The sequence below is a fragment of the Triturus cristatus genome, chromosome 1_2, assembly GCF_964204655.1.
Source record: "Triturus cristatus chromosome 1_2, aTriCri1.1, whole genome shotgun sequence".
In the NCBI taxonomy this organism is placed as follows: Eukaryota; Metazoa; Chordata; class Amphibia; order Caudata; family Salamandridae; genus Triturus; species Triturus cristatus.
Genome location: NC_140580.1, coordinates 42,742,329 through 42,761,348, shown reverse-complemented (window position 1 = coordinate 42,761,348; position 19,020 = coordinate 42,742,329). Strand labels below are relative to the sequence as shown.

Here is a 19,020-nt window from a genome sequence, read left to right as displayed (position 1 = left end):
CAAGTGCCCATGGACTTTATCATCACTTTAAGTGTTGCGGCACAGTACAATTATTTCAAGTATGACAATCAATTCTATCAGCAATGCTCCGGGACAATGGGAGAAATTTCTGCTCCATCTGATAAATCTTTATGTGGACGATCTGTAGCAAAAATATGTATTGTGTTAGAACTACAGGTATCAATCAGTCCAACATTTCATGTTGAAAATGCTACATAGATGATATTTTCGCAATTTGGTCAGGCCAGAACAGGTTTTCAAGATTGTGTACACTACCTGCATCAGGTACAGACACACTTACAATTTACTTACTCTACGCTCCAGTCCAAAATTGAATTTCTGGACTTGACCATCATGAGTGAGAGCAAGCTGTATGCTAGTTTGTACAGAAAGCCAAAAAAGAAATACATTGTTAGCCTATGACTGGTACCATCGAAGAGCACTTTGAGATGGCCTCCCTTTTGGCCAGTTTCTGCGTCTCTGTAGGAACTGCTCATTCAAAGAGGACTATTTCGGAGAAGCATATGTACTGCAAGAACATTTGTTACTCAAGGGTTACCCCAAGAGAGTGGTCAGGACAGCTATGAAGCAGGCTTGGTACTGTCCAAGGGAGGAGTTACTCTGTACAAAAACTAAGACCTCATTAGAGAAACTTATTTGTGTGAAGACCTTCTGCCCACACACAAATATGATCCACAAATTTGTAACAAAGATTGGCATATTCTGACAAGTGTGGATGACAGTCTTCAACTTCCCATGTTTGCCTACAAGAGAGGGAAGCAAACACAAGGAGATGATGGACGGAGCACTGAAACTTTTCAGACACTCATCCCCAGTCACAGATCTGGGTTTAATCCATCATCGTTCTTCAGCTCACTTCGCCACCCCAGTTCAGACCCAGCTGTTCTTTTTGCATTTGTCACCCAGTGTGGGACGGGTTTGCCCAGACATGGGTCTCGTGCTCTCCATGCCACTGGAGTCAAGATAGCCTGGCTGATAAGGGGGAAACCCCGAAACCGGTCCTAGAATGCTTGTTTCCAGTCCAGAGATCTGGCCTGGCAGTTCGGGCTGGGCTGTTCCCATAGGGAGCTGGGTCAGGACTGATTTGCATATGGCTAGGTTTAAACTGGAATGGCATGGGGAGCAAAAAAACGATGGATTTAGGCCCAGATCTCTATACTGTGGTGAATGTATGTCATTTCTGCATTCTGTCCATCAATTGTTCTTTTTACAAGAGAGGGACGAGCATTAAAGCTCACTCTGTCCATTCCACGGGTAATAACCATAGTCAAAACGATACTAGAACTTTGGAAAGCACGTGGGGTCTCCCACCCGTTCGGGACCACTGTCATTGTGGTAATTGTGTGGCATGTACTTTTATATCGGACAAAGATTTTTCGGACATAAAGATTTTTGAAGATGGTGCAGTTAAAATGGATCTGTTGTTTTTTATCAACTGTTTCTCCATGAACGCCATAAATGCAGTTTGCCCTTGTAAGTTAATTTACATAGGGCAGACCTCGCAACCAATAAAAACACAGATATGCCAGCACTGGAGCAGAATTAGAATAGGGGGTAACCAATGCTTCATTGGCATCCCATTTCTTAGCAAAGAACCATACAGCAGATGAGATTATGTTATGTTATGTTATGTTATCAGGACTTGTAGAGCGCACAGCTGCCCCAGCAAAGGGGCGTCCCGGCGCTATAATAGACAAAGAACCGGACAACAAAACAGTACCAGGAGGCATGACACAGCTACTCTAGAAGTCCAAGGGAAAAAGGAAGGTTTTAATGGCCTTCCTAAAGACTGTCAGTTCCTCAATAGCACGGATATGAACAGGAAGGGAATTCCATAACTTGGCAGCGAGGACTCTAAAAGAGCGGCCTCCGGCCCTAGCCCTCTTAAAACGCGGGACTGTGAGCAAGTGGAGCCCTGAGGATCTTAGGGACCGCACTGGTATGTATGGTGAGATAAAATGCTCCAAAATATGAGGGGAAGAGTGCTTCAAAATTTTAAATGAAAGACAGAGAGATTTAAACTGGATCCTCTGAGCAACAGGGAGCCAATGGAGTTTATGGATAGTTTTTTTGGCCGAGCAAAATCTCGGCAAGCCGACCAGAGCCCTGGCGGCAGCGTTTTGAACGCGCTGAAATCTTGAAATTTCGGCCAAGTTGGCTCCCAGCAGCAGAGAGCTAGCGTAATCCAACCTAGACAATATTGTGGCTTGTACAATAAGCTGTCTGGTAGGGGCATCAAAGAATTCAAAAATAGGCCTAAGTCTACGAAGAGTCCCAAAGCAAATGGCAGCAATTTTCTTAGTGTGAGAGACAAAACTAAGTTTTGAGTCCAACCAGACCCCTAGGTTTTTTACCTCGGTGACAGGAAGAGGGGTTGGACCAAGCTCAGACGGCCACCAATGGTCACCCCAAAGGTGACTTTGACTGCCACAATAAGAACCTCAGTTTTTTTAGCATTCAATTGTAGGCAGTGATCTGTCATCCAGCGGGCCACTGAGCTGATGCCCTCACGGAACTTAGCAGCCTCAAGGTCGGAAGCCCCACTTATTGCAACCGCCAGCTGCGTATCGTCAGCGTAGGACACCATAGTAAGGTTCCAGCGCTTGGCGACAACAGCCAGCGGCTGCACATAAAGATTGAAAAGAGTAGTGCTGAGAGCCGACCCCTGTGGAAAGCCATGAGCAATAGGGTAAGGTTTGGATTGAAAGGGAGGAGTGACAACCCTAAATGTACGACCAGATAGAAATGATCGAAACCATTTAAGTGCCATATTGTCGACACCAGCCTCCACCAAACGCTTCAATAAAATAGCGTGGGAGACGGTGTTGAACGCGGCACTGAGATCTAAAAGCACCAGTGCCGCCGTTTGACCCGAATCAACCAAAGTTCGTAGATGATCGACCATTGAAAGCAACGCCGTCTCAGTGCTATGGCCAGATCGAAATCCATTCTGTGAGGGATCTAAGATATTCGCCGAATGGAGATGATTGGATAAAATAGCATTGACGTGGGCCTCAGTCAATTTTGCCACCCACGGAAGAAGAGAGATGGGACGGTAGTTCTCTAATTTTAAAGAATCCAGGCCAGGTTTTTTTAAGATGGGCATCACCTGGGCTTGTTTCCAGCTGCCAGGAACAGAGCCTGACACCAAGGATAGGTTGACAAGGTCGCGTAAAGGAGAGAGACAAAGCGACGCAGATTCTCTGAATTGGGCAGGTCGAAGAGGGTCAGTTGGCGAGCCTGATTTGACTTTCATCACAATTCTATTAAATTCCTCCATAGAGAGCTCAGGGAGAGAACACAAAGACATAGATGTCATCGAGCCAGATTCCAATTTCTCTGGAGATGGTGAAGGGCCCGAGAAAGAGCGATAGATAGCTTCCACCTTTTCTACAAAGAAGGCGGCCAAGTCCTCACAGTGCGAGGCAGAGCGGATTTCGGCGACTGGAGCTCTACTGGCTGTAAGATCCTTGAGCACCTTAAATATTAGTTTGGTAGGATTGGCGCTGATGTTAAATTTGTGAGAGTAATAAGCGGCCCGGGCTTGACATACCGCTCTATGATATGTCTTGGTCCTAGCTAGATATAGCTTTTTCCTAGCAGGCAGATATGACTTACGCCAAGCCCTATCCGCTTGTTTGCAGGATTTTCTTAGAAGGCGAAGCGAGTCATCATACCATGGACTAGGTTCAGCACGGCGACATTTACTCTCAGCAATTGGGATCAAACAGTCTAAGGCTCCAGTCAGCCAGCTGCAAAAAAGGTCATAGCCCGACTCCACATCAGAAAAAGGACCTGGTAGGTTTAAACTAAGAAGCCGATGAAAATCGGCAAGCTTCAGTTTTTTCCATGGGCGTCTAAAGGACACGGGTACACTTGCTCTATGGAGAGAATTTTCAATTATGAGATGTAACTCTATAAGATAGTGATCGGTCCAGGCTATAGGTCTGGGAGGTAGTACTTTAGCCAAGGAAAGGTTGGTGAAAATGGGGTCCAAAATGTGCCCACCAACATGGGTGCGATGAGTGACCAGCTGAGATAGCTGGAGAGCCTCCAGATCGGCGATCGTACTGCTGACCGCGGGAGAAAGGGGAACATCAAAATGGAGATTTAAGTCGCCAATGATACTGAAGTTGGCAGCCCCTAAGGCTAATGCACATACAGCTTCAGGAAGAGCTAACCTAAAGGCAGCATCTGGGCCCGGAGGTCGATAAATGAGCAGCCCTGAAAAAGTAAAGTGAGGGCTGACCGAGTTGCGAAAATGGGCACTTTCGCAGCCAGCAATGTCTGGAGCCTTCTATATACATGAGTAGCAGGATTTTACCGCAGCCGCAATGCCACCACCTCTCGAGTTACGATTAAGAGTATAAATCGCATACTCAGAGGGGAGAGCCAAATTAACTGCTGCCAATGCTTCCTCATGCAGCCAGGTCTCTGACATAAAAAGAATATCAGGAGCTTCCTCCATGAGTAGGTTGTAAACGTCTAGGTGATGTTTAACCAGCGACCTCACATTGAGGTGACAAACCTTAAAAACATGGGGGACCTGAGACTTAGCAAGCGGAGTAACACAACTATCATGACACCCTAAGGAAGTAGAACTATCAATAAAGATAGAACCAGGAGATAAAAGTTGAAAAGCACACTCAGGGCACTGAAAAGGGCCGGAAAGGGGGTGTAGCGGAGTAAGAGTATAAGGCGAAACCTCGCGAAGATCGAGCAGCTCGTTACGGGAATACATTCGAAAAGCCGATCGAGTAGCTATATAGGAGTTAGGACAGCGAGACCCTGCCTCAGCACTGACTCGGCGCGGACGAGCGCAGACGGGCAGGACTCTGGCACGACTCAGGCACAGGGAAGGCACTCCCGCTGCGCGTAACCGCTGCGCGCTGGAAGAGCTGGCTTAAGTAGGCTGCCCGCGTGTGTAGGAGAGCGCTAGACCGCTCAAAATGGCGGCCCCAAACTTCCACAACACCACTCCAAAATGGCAGCCTAATCCCCCCAATGACATTTCTCCACTGGGACCGGACCCGCTAAACAGCGGTGTTTCTACAAATTTAAATGCAGGTGAGAGGGCGTCCTATAATAAAAGCAGGGGAAAACAAATCAGATGGCAACAGAAATACAAAACTAGGTAGATTAAAAATAGAGCGCAGCGCGTCTTAGCCACAATACGCTGAGCGCAGATCTTTAAAATGCTCTCACGAGCCGGGTTACCTTGTCGATTAGTTGGCAGGTTATCGATAGCCCTGGCACCTCGGCCAGAGGAGGTGACCTTACGAACATTCTCCGAAAGACGGAGGTGAAATGGTTTGAGTGTTGGAACTCTATATATCATGGCCTGAATATGACTGAGGAATTGCACACATTTGTGCTGAATTAAAGGATTGATAACGTGCTCAGCGAGCAGTAACTTGGCCTTATAAACGGACTATGGCTGGTGGTCTGATGCCCCAGTTAATCTGAGACACTATCTGGTATAGTGATACAGTGTGTCATGGTTATTTATGTATGCCTGCAAATTTTTTTATGTTCTATAATTCAAAATGTTATGACTTATTTCTAGAGAATGTATTATGCATGTTTGCAATGACGTTCCCTTACTGTACCAACAATAAGGATCTTAATTATGCATATACCTATCTATATCTATATCTATCTATATATATATATATATATATATATATATATATATATATATATATATATATATATATATATATATATATATATATATTATTCAGAGTTCCTCGATCTCAAGGACGCCACTCACCAAGCAAGTAAGTTGTCAAAACTTCTTTATTAGGAAACTGCGCATGAACCTGCATTTTCAAAAGTCCCCCGACGCGTTTCGAAGCTGCTTGCTTCTTCTTCATGGGGCAGCAAAAAGACACGTCACGGATTAACGGCAGCCATTCATTTAACCAATGCGCATGCACTCATCGGTGAGTTGCATGCTGGTGGATGCAGTTCAATCTATCCCACAGGTGGGGTCCGTTACAATGTCACAATAGTTTTCTTTGCTTTGAAATTTACAATTCAACATCCCTCCAGTGGGTTCCAAGTGTCACGTTCAGCTTCCTTCGCCAGCTTGCCGACAAGCTCACCGATTCCTGCAAGCACGAGCCACACCGATCCAAGTTGGGCAAAAGATGTTTTATTCTTTTTAATGCAAAGACAAGACACGTTTGTAGCTATCTAACTCTTGGTCACATGACCTTTTTTCAAATTTCAGGTTTTTTATACATTTACATAGAAGAAAATACTTGGGATTCAAAACATCCCCAACAAAAACGTTAATTGTGAGAAATATTGTTGTTCTGTGTATGTGTGTATGTGTATATATATATATATATATATATATATATATATATATATATATATATTATCTACTGGCGGTCGCCAGTAGTAGATAGTTATAGTTAGGACCGTGTTTCCATAGGAAATCCGCAACATTCTATTTGGAATAACTTTGGCGCCGGTCGACGAATCCTCGCGAAATTTTCAAAACTAATGGGGCGCTACGCTCCGCTCCTACCCTGAAAGTCTCGGGGGGGGATTCGTCAAGCGGGGGCTGAGAAAAAAGGGGGGTCCCAAAACGCGTTTTCCCCATGCATTTTCCCATAGGACCTTTAGTCCGAGCTACAGCCCAAACGGCTGAACAGAATTACTTGAAATTTGGCAGAGAGGTAGTCCTCAGGTCAAGGATGTGCCTTTTGTAGGTCTGGTGTAAATCTGTTCAGTAGGTACTGAGAAAATAGCATTTAAATCAATATATATATCTGTAAGCGCGCTCCGTGCGCTTACCGTACGCGTCGGTGCCGTGCGCGAGCTCAATTCTGATTGGTGGTTACATGACTGTAAACATTCGAATCGGTCGAAATCAGGAAGTGTCGGCCGCCATTTTCTGTCTCTCGCACTGAGAAACAAAGGTGGGGAACGTGAAAAGGGGGCAACGAAGAGAGTTGCAGACCCCCTAGTGTTTGTCAGGGGGTCCAAGAAGGACCCAAAAGTACGGAAAATACATTTAATAATTTTTTTTTAAAAAACGCGGAGTGCGCGTACGGTAAGCTTACCGTACGCGCACGGCAAACAAAAATAAAAAAATAAATAAAGAAGTAACAATCACATTTATTAAATAAATTAAACGACCCACAAGGGAGAAAAAAACAAATGTTACTGTGTAAAAAAAGGCGAGGCGCGCACGGCATGGACTGCGCAACGTGGGCGCTCGGTGCGCGAAGCGCACCGCGCGCCCACAGCGCGCGCACGGTGTGCGCACAGTGAAAAACCAGAAAAAAAAATAAAAAATAAATACATAACTTAGCTTTTAAAAAACCGTACAAATTCACTGAAAAAACCATAGGTTTCACACACGTTATAGTTAGGAATTATCATTTACAAAACCTTGCAAATTCACTTAAAAAACCATAGGTTTCACACATGTTATAGTTAGCTGTACATTTCACTCGTAAAAAACCAATGAAATTCCACGTTATAGTTAGATCAGGTAACTATAACTTGCGTGACCGCAATCCACAATGTGTAATTTCAGATGTCATCATTGATGTCATGAGTGATGTCACTGACCATGTCATGAGTGATGTAATATGTGACGTCATCAGCAGTTTATTGTGGGCGCGCAAGTTATAGTTACCTGATCTAACTATAACGTGGAATTTAATTGGTTTTTTACGAGTGAAATGTACAGCTAACTATAACATGTGTGAAACCTATGGTTTTTTAAGTGAATTTTATATATATACACAAGTTGTTAAAATATAAGACAAAAACATATATAGTGTTAGAAAACATCTGTGAATGGCACAATGAATGTAACCAGTGATTTTACAAATTGTGAATAATATAAGGGAAGGTGGTGTCCGTATTCCAGGCAGTTGTATATTCAAGTTTATCAAACAAAAAAATCAATCGCTGATTTATACACGCCTGTTTACAGCATATGATTCACGGAACTTTTTTATGTGCACTAAACAAAAAATCATGATAGGTTAAGTACCTTATATTAACATTGGGCATCCTTATCTCTCAGGCGCTCATAGCAAAAGGAGGTCATACAGGGTTTAGTACCCTTACTCATAATACTATTATATCATCAAATGACTGGCTACATTTTTCAGTTACCCAAAACATGTCTTGAAAAGGAGATCGTGATTGTAGTAACAAAACACCTAAGACTCCGTGCTCGTAGCTCATAACTGTAGCAGTGGTGCCCCACAAACTTGATACGTCCAATCTAAGAGGAACAAATAGAGACAAAGAAAAATTAGTCGTATATTTGTTCTAAAATTGTGTAGACCTAGTCCTAACTGAAATTAAATTGCCCATTAAATAAATATTCGGTACACTCCATATGCTATGTTATGTTATGTCATTGGTGATTTATAACGAGCACGGCTACTCAGAAGAGTGTCCCGGCGCGACCCAGCAAAAGAGAACAGTGAAAAAGAAGGAGAACAGGCTTAATGAAATAGGAAATTTGTACGTGTTTTTCTGAACTGAGCGGGGTTTTGAAGGCTCCGGAGCCCCGGGGGGAGGGAGTTCCATGACTTAGCCGCCAGATAAGACAATGAGCTGCCACCCTTTCTTTTCAGACGAATTTTGGGTACAGAAGCCAGGCACGAGTTCGAGGAACGCAAGTGTCTGCCCGGAACATAAAACGAAAAACGTTTTCTCGGATACATAGGGCCGTATTCGTATAGTGCCGCATGGGCCGTCACTAAAGCCTTGAGCAAGACCCTAGCTTTTAACGGCAACCAATGCAAATTACGAAGATGTTGCCTCACGCGAGTATGTTTGGGTAGGTCCAGCAGCAACCATTTATCCATTAGGTAGCCAGGGATACCTACATACAATGCATTGGCATAATCAAGACGGGAGGTGACCAAGGCCCTGATTACTGTTTCTTTGGTGGAAAGAGGCAACAGGGGCGAGGGAGCACTCGGACTACAGCAATCCCCAGTAGACCAAACACAGAGCAGGAGCAGCCTGACGCGTTTCGGAATGATCCTTATTCATAGGCTTAGTTCACCAAGTGCACGGCGTTTCTGACCGCACCCTTTATTTAAATATTATTCTGCCTTCCAATAGGCTAAGCATTTGACTCCCGGCCCCCCACAGGATTATGGGACCTGTAGTGCAGCAATTCCACCCAAATGGGTGCCATGTACTCAGAGTTCCTGATGCATGCCCTTAGATGAGCCCCGCAGTGTGCAAAGTCTGGCGCCAGACTTTGCACACTGCGGGGCTCATCTAAGGGCATGCATCAGGAACTCTGAGTACATGGCACCCATTTGGGTGGAATTGCTGCACTACAGGTCCCATAATCCTGTGGGGGGCCGGGAGTCAAATGCTTAGCCTATTGGAAGGCAGTATAATATTTAAATAAAGGGTGCGGTCAGAAACGCCGTGCACTTGGTGAACTAAGCCTATGAATAAGGATCATTCCGAAACGCGTCAGGCTGCTCCTGCTCTGTGTTTGGTCTACTGGGGATTGCTGTAGTCCGAGTGCTCCCTCGCCTGTGGGCAACTTGGAGCGACATATTTACACGGCGGCCCGGCCGTGGAGGGAGCACCACCGCGAGGAAGGAAGCGGGCCATGGAGCTGTGAATCGTGCTCAGCTCTACATGGGACACACAGCGCCAGAGAACGCCAGACTTTGCACACTGCGGGGCTCATCTAAGGGCATGCATCAGGAACTCTGAGTACATGGCACCCATTTGGGTGGAATTGCTGCACTACAGGTCCCATAATCCTGTGGGGGGGCCGGGAGTCAAATGCTTAGCCTATTGGATGGCAGTATAATATTTAAATAAAGGGTGCGGTCAGAAACGCCGTGCACTTGGTGAACTAAGCCTATGAATAAGGATCATTCCGAAACGCGTCAGGCTGCTCCTGCTCTGTGTTTGGTCTACTGGGGATTGCTGTAGTCCGAGTGCTCCCTCGCCTGTGGGCAACTTGGAGCGACATATTTACACGGCGGCCCGGCCGTGGAGGGAGCACCACCGCGAGGAAGGAAGCGGGCCATGGAGCTGTGAATCGTGCTCAGCTCTACATGGGACACACAGCGCCAGAGAACGCCAGACTTTGCACACTGCGGGGCTCATCTAAGGGCATGCATCAGGAACTCTGAGTACATGGCACCCATTTGAGTGGAATTGCTGCACCAGAGGTCCCATAATCCTGTGGGGGGCCGGGAGTCAAATGCTTAGCCTATTGGAAGGCAGTATAATATTTAAATAAAGGGTGCGGTCAGAAACGCCGTGCACTTGGTGAACTAAGCCTATGAATAAGGATCATTCCGAAACGCGTCAGGCTGCTCCTGCTCTGTGTTTGGTCTACTGGGGATTGCTGTAGTCCGAGTGCTCCCTCGCCTGTGGGCAACTTGGAGCGACATATTTACACGGCGGCCCGGCCGTGGAGGGAGCACCACCGCGAGGAAGGAAGCGGGCCATGGAGTTGTGAATCGTGCTCAGCTCTACATGGGACACACAGCGCCAGAGAACGCCAGACTTTGCACACTGCGGGGCTCATCTAAGGGCATGCATCAGGAACTCTGAATACATGGCACCCATTTGGGTGGAATTGCTGCACTACAGGTCCCATAATCCTGTGGGGGGGCCGGGAGTCAAATGCTTAGCCTATTGGAAGGCAGTATAATATTTAAATAAAGGGTGCGGTCAGAAACGCCGTGCACTTGGTGAACTAAGCCTATGAATAAGGATCATTCCGAAACGCGTCAGGCTGCTCCTGCTCTATGTTTGGTCTACTGGGGATTGCTGTAGTCCGAGTGCTCCCTCGCCTGTGGGCAACTTGGAGCGACATATTTACACGGCGGCCCGGCCGTGGAGGGAGCACCACCGCGAGGAAGGAAGCGGGCCATGGAGCTGTGAATCGTGCTCAGCTCTACATGGGACACACAGCGCCAGAGAACGCCAGACTTTGCACACTGCGGGGCTCATCTAAGGGCATGCATCAGGAACTCTGAGTACATGGCACCCATTTGGGTGGAATTGCTGCACTACAGGTCCCATAATCCTGTGGGGGGCCGGGAGTCACATGCTTAGCCTATTGGAAGGCAGTATAATATTTAAATAAAGGGTGCGGTCAGAAACGCCGTGCACTTGGTGAACTAAGCCTATGAATAAGGATCATTCCGAAACGCGTCAGGCTGCTCCTGCTCTGTGTTTGGTCTACTGGGGATTGCTGTAGTCCGAGTGCTCCCTCGCCTGTGGGCAACTTGGAGCGACATATTTACACGGCGGCCCGGCCGTGGAGGGAGCACCACCGCGAGGAAGGAAGCGGGCCATGGAGTTGTGAATCGTGCTCAGCTCTACATGGGACACACAGCGCCAGAGAACGCCAGACTTTGCACACTGCGGGGCTCATCTAAGGGCATGCATCAGGAACTCTGAATACATGGCACCCATTTGGGTGGAATTGCTGCACTACAGGTCCCATAATCCTGTGGGGGGGCCGGGAGTCAAATGCTTAGCCTATTGGAAGGCAGTATAATATTTAAATAAAGGGTGCGGTCAGAAACGCCGTGCACTTGGTGAACTAAGCCTATGAATAAGGATCATTCCGAAACGCGTCAGGCTGCTCCTGCTCTATGTTTGGTCTACTGGGGATTGCTGTAGTCCGAGTGCTCCCTCGCCTGTGGGCAACTTGGAGCGACATATTTACACGGCGGCCCGGCCGTGGAGGGAGCACCACCGCGAGGAAGGAAGCGGGCCATGGAGCTGTGAATCGTGCTCAGCTCTACATGGGACACACAGCGCCAGAGAACGCCAGACTTTGCACACTGCGGGGCTCATCTAAGGGCATGCATCAGGAACTCTGAGTACATGGCACCCATTTGGGTGGAATTGCTGCACTACAGGTCCCATAATCCTGTGGGGGGCCGGGAGTCACATGCTTAGCCTATTGGAAGGCAGTATAATATTTAAATAAAGGGTGCGGTCAGAAACGCCGTGCACTTGGTGAACTAAGCCTATGAATAAGGATCATTCCGAAACGCGTCAGGCTGCTCCTGCTCTGTGTTTGGTCTACTGGGGATTGCTGTAGTCCGAGTGCTCCCTCGCCTGTGGGCAACTTGGAGCGACATATATATATATATATATATATATATATATATATATATATATATATATATATTACCTACTGGCGGTCGCCAGTAGGTAGTTATAGTTAGGACCCTGTTTCCATAGGAAATCCGCAACATTCTATTTTGAATAACTTTGGCGCCGGTCGACGAATCCTCGCGAATTTCTCAAAATAGGTGGGGCGCTACGCTCCGCTCCTACCCTGAAAGTCTCGGGGGGATTCGTCAAGCGGGGGCTGAGATAAAAGGGGGGTCCCAAAACGCGTTTTTCCCATGCATTTTTCCATAGGACCTTTAGACAGGGCTACAGCCCGAACGGCTGAACAGAATTACTAGAAATTTGGCAGAGAGGTAGTCCTCAGGTCAAGGAAGTGCCTTTTGTAGGTTTGGTGTAAATCTGTTCAGTAGATTCTGAGAAAATAGCCTTTAAATCAATATATATATCTGAGCCAGCTTACGGTACGCTTACCGTAAGCTTACCGTACGCGTACGGTGGCGTGCGCGAGCGCGATTCTGATTGGCTGTTACATCTAAGTAAACATTCGAATCGGTCGAAACCAGGAAGCGGCGGCCGCCATTTTCTCTCTCGCACTCTGAGGGGGGGGCTGTAAACAAAGGCAAAAAACATATAAAGGGGCTGTTTAGACAGCGCCCATGCACATAGCCATGTTAGTTGAGTCCTCAAAGATCCCCCAAGGCCAAAAACGGTAAATTTTTATTTTTTGAAAATTTCGCCGATTACGCTTACCGTACGCGTACGGTGCGCTTACGCTAAAAATTTTAATAAAAAAAAAAAAACACTCTCTGTGCATGGCATATTATTGTCATCACTTACAAATTAAATTTAACAGATTACCTATCACAAGGAAGCGCATAATATGTCCTCCATGTGCGCACGGTGCGTAACGTGGGCACGCGGTGCGCGTAGTGCACTGCGTGCCCACCTTGCGTGTACGGCACTAACTGCGTAAAGTGGGCGCGCGGTGCGCGAAGCGCACCGCGTGCTCACTGTGCGCGCACGGTGCGCGAAGCGCACCGTGCGCGCACGGAACGAACTGCGTTAAGTGGGCGTGCACGCCACGAATGGCGTAAAGTAACTTAGCATTTAAAAAAACGTACAAATTCACTGAAAAAACCATAGGTTTCACACACGTTATAGTTAGGAATTAGCATTTAAAAAACCTTGCAAATTCACTGAAAAAACCATAGGTTTCAGACATGTTATAGTTAGCGGAAATTTTACTGATAAAAAACCAATGAAATTCCCCCGTTATAGTTAGTGCAGGCAACTATAACTCACGCGACCGCAATCTTCTGCTGATGACATATGTGTCTTTATGAAAAAAAAATATTTGTAATATATGTATAGCTAAAAATTTATGGAAGAAGACATGGGCAAATAAGTGTCTAAATACAGTATTAGCATCAGCAGAGGATTGCGGTCGCGTGAGTTATAGTTGCCTGCACTAACTATAACGGGGGAATTTCATTGGTTTTTTATCAGTAAAATTTCCGCTAACTATAACATGTCTGAAACCTATGGTTTTTTCAGTGAATATATATATATATATATATTTGTTATATTCAAGTTTACAAAAAAACTGTAAATTATAATTTAAATAATTTTTTTTTTTTTTTTAATAGATTTAAATTATATCTGTCTAAATAACTGCCTTTATTCAAATCACCGGTTGTGATGCTTTTTGTAAAATATTTGCAACACCTTTTCCCACCAACGCACATTGTGACACCACAGTTAGCCCTCACATTTCTAATGTGTTCCCCTTTTAAACCAATGCACAGTTGTGTATTGTGCCTGCTCACCCTTAAAATGGTCTTCCAGATTATGATAGCGTGTGAACGAGGGACGAGTGAACTGAAGGCCCTTTCAGTTTAGCCTTCCTCTACCAACTTTTTCTCACAAAAACTGGTGTTAAGGACTCTAGCTGCTTTAATACCAAAAGTATGGGTTGGCTGAGGCCCTTCTTGGAAGGGCGGGATCAACAGGTCTGGCTGCCGCTGGCCGCATCAGCCCCGCAGCCGGTCACCACAGGGGTCTTCCCTTAGCCCCCTTCTTTTTAACATCTATGTCACTCCTCTGGTCTATTTGGCCGAGGAATTGGGGGCTAAGATGATTGCCTACTTAGATGAGACCCAGCTTCTGTTCACCTGGGAAAACGATGAGGATTCAGTTTCCTTTGTTCAGCACTGCTTGTCTTCGGTTTTTGAGTGGCTTGCTGCCGTTCAACTCAAATGTAACGAAGACAAGTCTGAGATTCTCCTCTATGGCAAATTCTCCCCAGGTTTCAGAGACAAGATTTGGCCTCCTGGGTTCCCCCTACCAACTTCCAATGGAAAATCCGCAAAGAACCTGGGAGTGTGGTTTGAGCATAATCTTTCTTTTTCCACCCAGGTAAAGAAGCTTTCAGGCAGCTGCTTTGGCCTCCTTAAATCACTAAGGAGCTTTCTTTCTCTTCTCCCTAGGCCTGCTAAAGAAACAGTCATCCGTGCCTTGATCCTCTCCCGTTTGGATTACGCCAACGCTTTGTATGTGGGCATCCCGGGATATTTTGAATCGGCTCCAGGTCATCCAGAATGCGGCCGCCAGGCTTCTCCTTGGAATTTCCAAGAGGAGTAGCGTGCACAAACATTTCCGCTCACTCCACTAGCTTCCCGTGGCTGATAGGGTCAAATTCAAAACCCTTGTTATCGCCCATCGTGCCCTCTATGGCGGTTTTCCTTCTATGTCCCACTGAGACAACTACGCTCATCAGCACTTCTTTTAGCTAAAGTGCCCCGCTTCATTCGCCACAAGATGGCGGCTGCTCCCTGTCCGTTTCCACAGCGCAATACCCAAGACTGGTCGGCCTTCAAGAAACTTCTAAAAACCTACCTCTTCCCCTAGTGACAGCTCGGTGACTCCTCTTGGACTCGCGCCAAGACACTCCTCGGAGTAGCTGTGCGCGTTATAAGAGTATATAACATAACATAACAAAAGTGAATATTCAGTTTCACGTTGTGCGAGCCATCACTATCGCAACCTTCTTTGCTTCACCTCCTCTAAACCTGAAGGGGAAGAGAGACTCCATCATTGTTTGAACCACAAAAGGGCACTACGTTTTTATATGGATCCATCCAGAAAACATTAGGTAGATGATCAGCTCTTAGTGGGGTTCTGTGGAGCGAAGAAGTACAGTGTGGTGCAGAAAAGGACCATCTTGCAATGAATAGTCTTCTGCATTAATACTGGCTAAGAAGCGGACTCCAGAAGGAATAAGGGTCGACTCCACGAGGGCCAAGACTACTACCACTGTGTTGCCATGCTGTGTGTCTGTCCAGAATATTTGTCAGGCAACTACATGGCCAATCAGTTCATATGCGTTCATGTAGCAGTACTGCATTGAGAATCTAGTCGATCGAGATGGACATTTTGTCAGCTTATACCTGCATGACTTTTAGTCTGAGCTGTTCCACAGACCCACCACCTTAGGAGATACAGCCCTGGTATCAATTCTAAAGGTGCGGAATCTGCGAAGTATCCAACAGAGAAGCAAGTTGCTTACCTTTGGTAACACTCTTTCTGGTGGATACTCTAACCACAGAGTCTACACCACACTCCCACCTTTCCGTTCTGTGAAAAGCTTTAGGGCTTACCCTGCTATAGAGGTTTGAGGTAAAGGTTAAGTCAAACATAGAAATCTTGAAAGGGCAAAGGCGTAAAAAGTATCCACTCAACGCAGCTGCTGCATAATTTGAATTTCTCCCTCTTGGACCCTTTTCCACCCAAACCACTGGCTTCTACAGGACCTCGTCCAATGGCTATCCTGCTTGAAGAGCACTTCAGCATATACAGCCTGCAACATGGGAGATAATGTGGCCTAACGCCTAGGGCGGTCGCCCTCGGAGCTGGGAAACTGGGTTAGAGTCTCGGCAAAGACGCTGAACATTCTGTGATTCTGGGCAACTCACTTAATCTCCCCGTGCCTAACAAAAATGAATGTGTCCGTCTGTAACGTAACTGGTGATCATGTAAAGAGCTCTGATACCTTCGGGTCTAGTTCGCGCTATATAAAACTCCACAAAAAAAGAAACACGTTTGTGTTTCCTTTTGCTTGTGGTAAACTCGCATACACCCCAATTATTAACCTTCTTTCTTACACAATGCTATGCACTTTGGGGCAGTGGAGCCACTGGCTGCCTGAAAGGAGCATTGTTGTGTTGTGTCTGCTCTTTTAAACTGTTGCCTTTCGGACTTCATTCCCTCCCACATTTCTTTTTTCTCATGTAACTAAAAATAAAGAAATGGGGCATAATTGCACCTATGTTTTTAACATAGGTTTGTTACTAATTCAGATTGCTCAGTTTTACAAAAGAAACTGATTAATCTGGACTGTATGTTGAAAATATATATTTTGTAAGAACAGAATTTCTCTCCTTAAAAGACCTCTTGGATTCCGCACAAGATAATATATTCAATTTGATTATCTATGAAGATTCAATGATTGAACAGTGTGGATTATTGCTTTTAAAATTGTAAAGCAAATGTCATTATAAGAATGCATACATCAAATACTCTCAATATAAAAGTAATGTATAACAAGCCAAAATAATATGAAATTTCAGTAGGCTAATCATATATTTTTGACTTGTGTATATCAATATTGTTTTACTGCATCTTGCACGATAGTACAACTTTGCTTATTTAACGAAACCTCATAATCTGACTAATATATCTAATTTCAGCCCTATTACCTATTCTTGGGAAGGAGGAAAACTAATTTCAGAAAACGATGATTTTGAAGATATGGTAGTAACAAGAGAAGATTATGAAGAAAATGGACATTCTGCATGTGAAGATAAATTTGACATTTGAACGTTTCAAATATGCTTTTGGTTAATTAATAATTATTTTCACTGCAAATTCAGAGTTACAAACTAATTTGCACCTGAGTTTTAAGTGTTAGAAGCTTATTAAATTGAAATGTATATTTTTCTAAATTCATATGTAAATACTTTTTGTTTGCATATTTATTTTCTTTTTATTTTAGCATCTGAATATTTCGTCTTTTTTACTGTTACATTTGAAATAAATTAACATACCTTTTGAAATGGCGTTTTAATCAGTGCATAAACAAGCCTAAAATTGTAATTTAAAGATATTGTTGATTTTAAGATATCCATTGGTGTGTTAAATTTTGATATCGAGCAAAGGTTTCATGCTTGCTCCCAGCTGTTGGAATTTTGTCCTAGTCTGCATTTTTCTTTTTTATATACCTGGAATGATGTATAACTCTACCAACTGCATCATAGATACTGAGGGTAAACAACCTTTACAACGCAACTTTTGCAATGCACTACCATTACAACGAAACTTTTACAACGCAAGTGGATTTACAACCATGCCATTACAACGCAAGTCTTTACATCGACTTGCGCTAGATGGCGTGCTAACATTACAAATAGTGTAGTTTAATATCCCAACACCTTCCCTAATGTTAAGTGGACTGGAGTTTGAATAGTAAATTACACTTTTCTAATGTTAGCACGCCATCTAGCGCAAGTCGATGTAAAGACTTGCGTTGTAATGGCATAGCGTTGTAAATCCACTTGCGTTGTAAAAGTTTCGTTGTAACAGCACGCATTGTAACAGCACGCGTTGTAACGTCATACATCCATACTGAGGCATATCATGTGGGGCTCTGATTAATTTAAATCACCACTGATCTCTTTTGAAATATGCTATTGTTACAGAAACTGCCAGAGGAGGCTCAATCAAGGTCAGACTGTCTTGGGCTTCCCCTTCTCTTTATGGTTTTTTTTTTTTATTGTAGTGCTGTTCAACATATTGTATTTTCACAACTGTCTGACTTGCTCTCACTTGACAATGTCTGTGAATCCTTAGCACACAAAACCTAAACAACTTAAAGTGCTTCACATGGACCTCAACTAGCTGGAATCACAATTCTGAAAAATCCCACCATATAGGTTCATTTGGTTCTCACTGAGCCCTGCAAAACATAAAGCCAAACCATTTAAGAACAATTAGTTGAAAGAAAACACACACTACATGAATAAATTGGCTCTCAATTGCATAAGGAAACAATATATCTTTATAGTTACTGGAGACCAAAGCATACTACTGTAGTAAAATTAAAAATAACCATTCCAATCTAGTTTCAAATAGCCCTCCTGGCATTCCACAACAGTGGTGTCAGAAATAGATGTGAGGAAAGGCAAGCTTAGATCACAAGCTAAACAAAACCTTTTCTCTTACTCTCCCCACTATCCTTAGTTAAAGAAAAAGATCTCTCTGTTGTCTATACCACCCTCTTCTGGTTAAAAACCAAAAAAAGAAGATGGAAAGGCATCCCAGTGAAAATGCATGCTTTCCTCCCCAGTAGAAACTCATTAAAACATATCATAATTTAACTGACTGCATGATCCTGGGTAGAAGGATTCCACTTGCAGATAATGAAGGCCAAACAATGAGACTTGAAGCTAATAAGTGACTACTTCCTTTAAGGGAGAATTAGTTTTAGGTAAGTCCATCCATTTAGACTGGTATTTGAGATGGGTGAGAAAATGGCCAATAACACAACAGTAATAGAGGAAACAAGACTGTTGCCGGTCAAGTCAAGGCGGCCCTTAGCGACCTCCCTGATAGTGGCCTTACCCGCCTCCCACAGGGTGCCCGAAGAGGGCACTGAGCCCTCGTTGGAGAGAAAGTACTGCCTGAGCTCCACCCCCACCGCCTTTCTAAATTCGTTGTCCTGAAGGAACCAAGCGTTCAGCCTCCATGTTTGTCGAGCAGAGGTGGGAAGGGGCCCTGCGTGAATCAGCACCGGCACGTGGTCAGAGATACCTCGCGGAAGAA

The 19,020-nt window shown here is 44.9% G+C and overlaps 1 protein-coding gene across 2 annotated transcripts in view; it reads left to right on the top strand.

The window, feature by feature from the left end:
• ACTR6 (actin related protein 6) overlaps window positions 1–17,255 on the top strand; it is a 312,465-nt gene extending 295,210 nt beyond the window's left edge. For both annotated transcript variants that reach the window (XM_085600663.1, XM_085600672.1), the window contains exon 11: window positions 16,890–17,255. In XM_085600663.1, the coding sequence (XP_085456789.1) occupies window positions 16,890–17,019 (130 nt within the window). In that variant the 3' untranslated portion in view covers window positions 17,020–17,255. The remainder of the gene's footprint in view (window positions 1–16,889) is intronic.
• The last annotated feature ends 1,765 nt before the right edge of the window (window positions 17,256–19,020 follow it).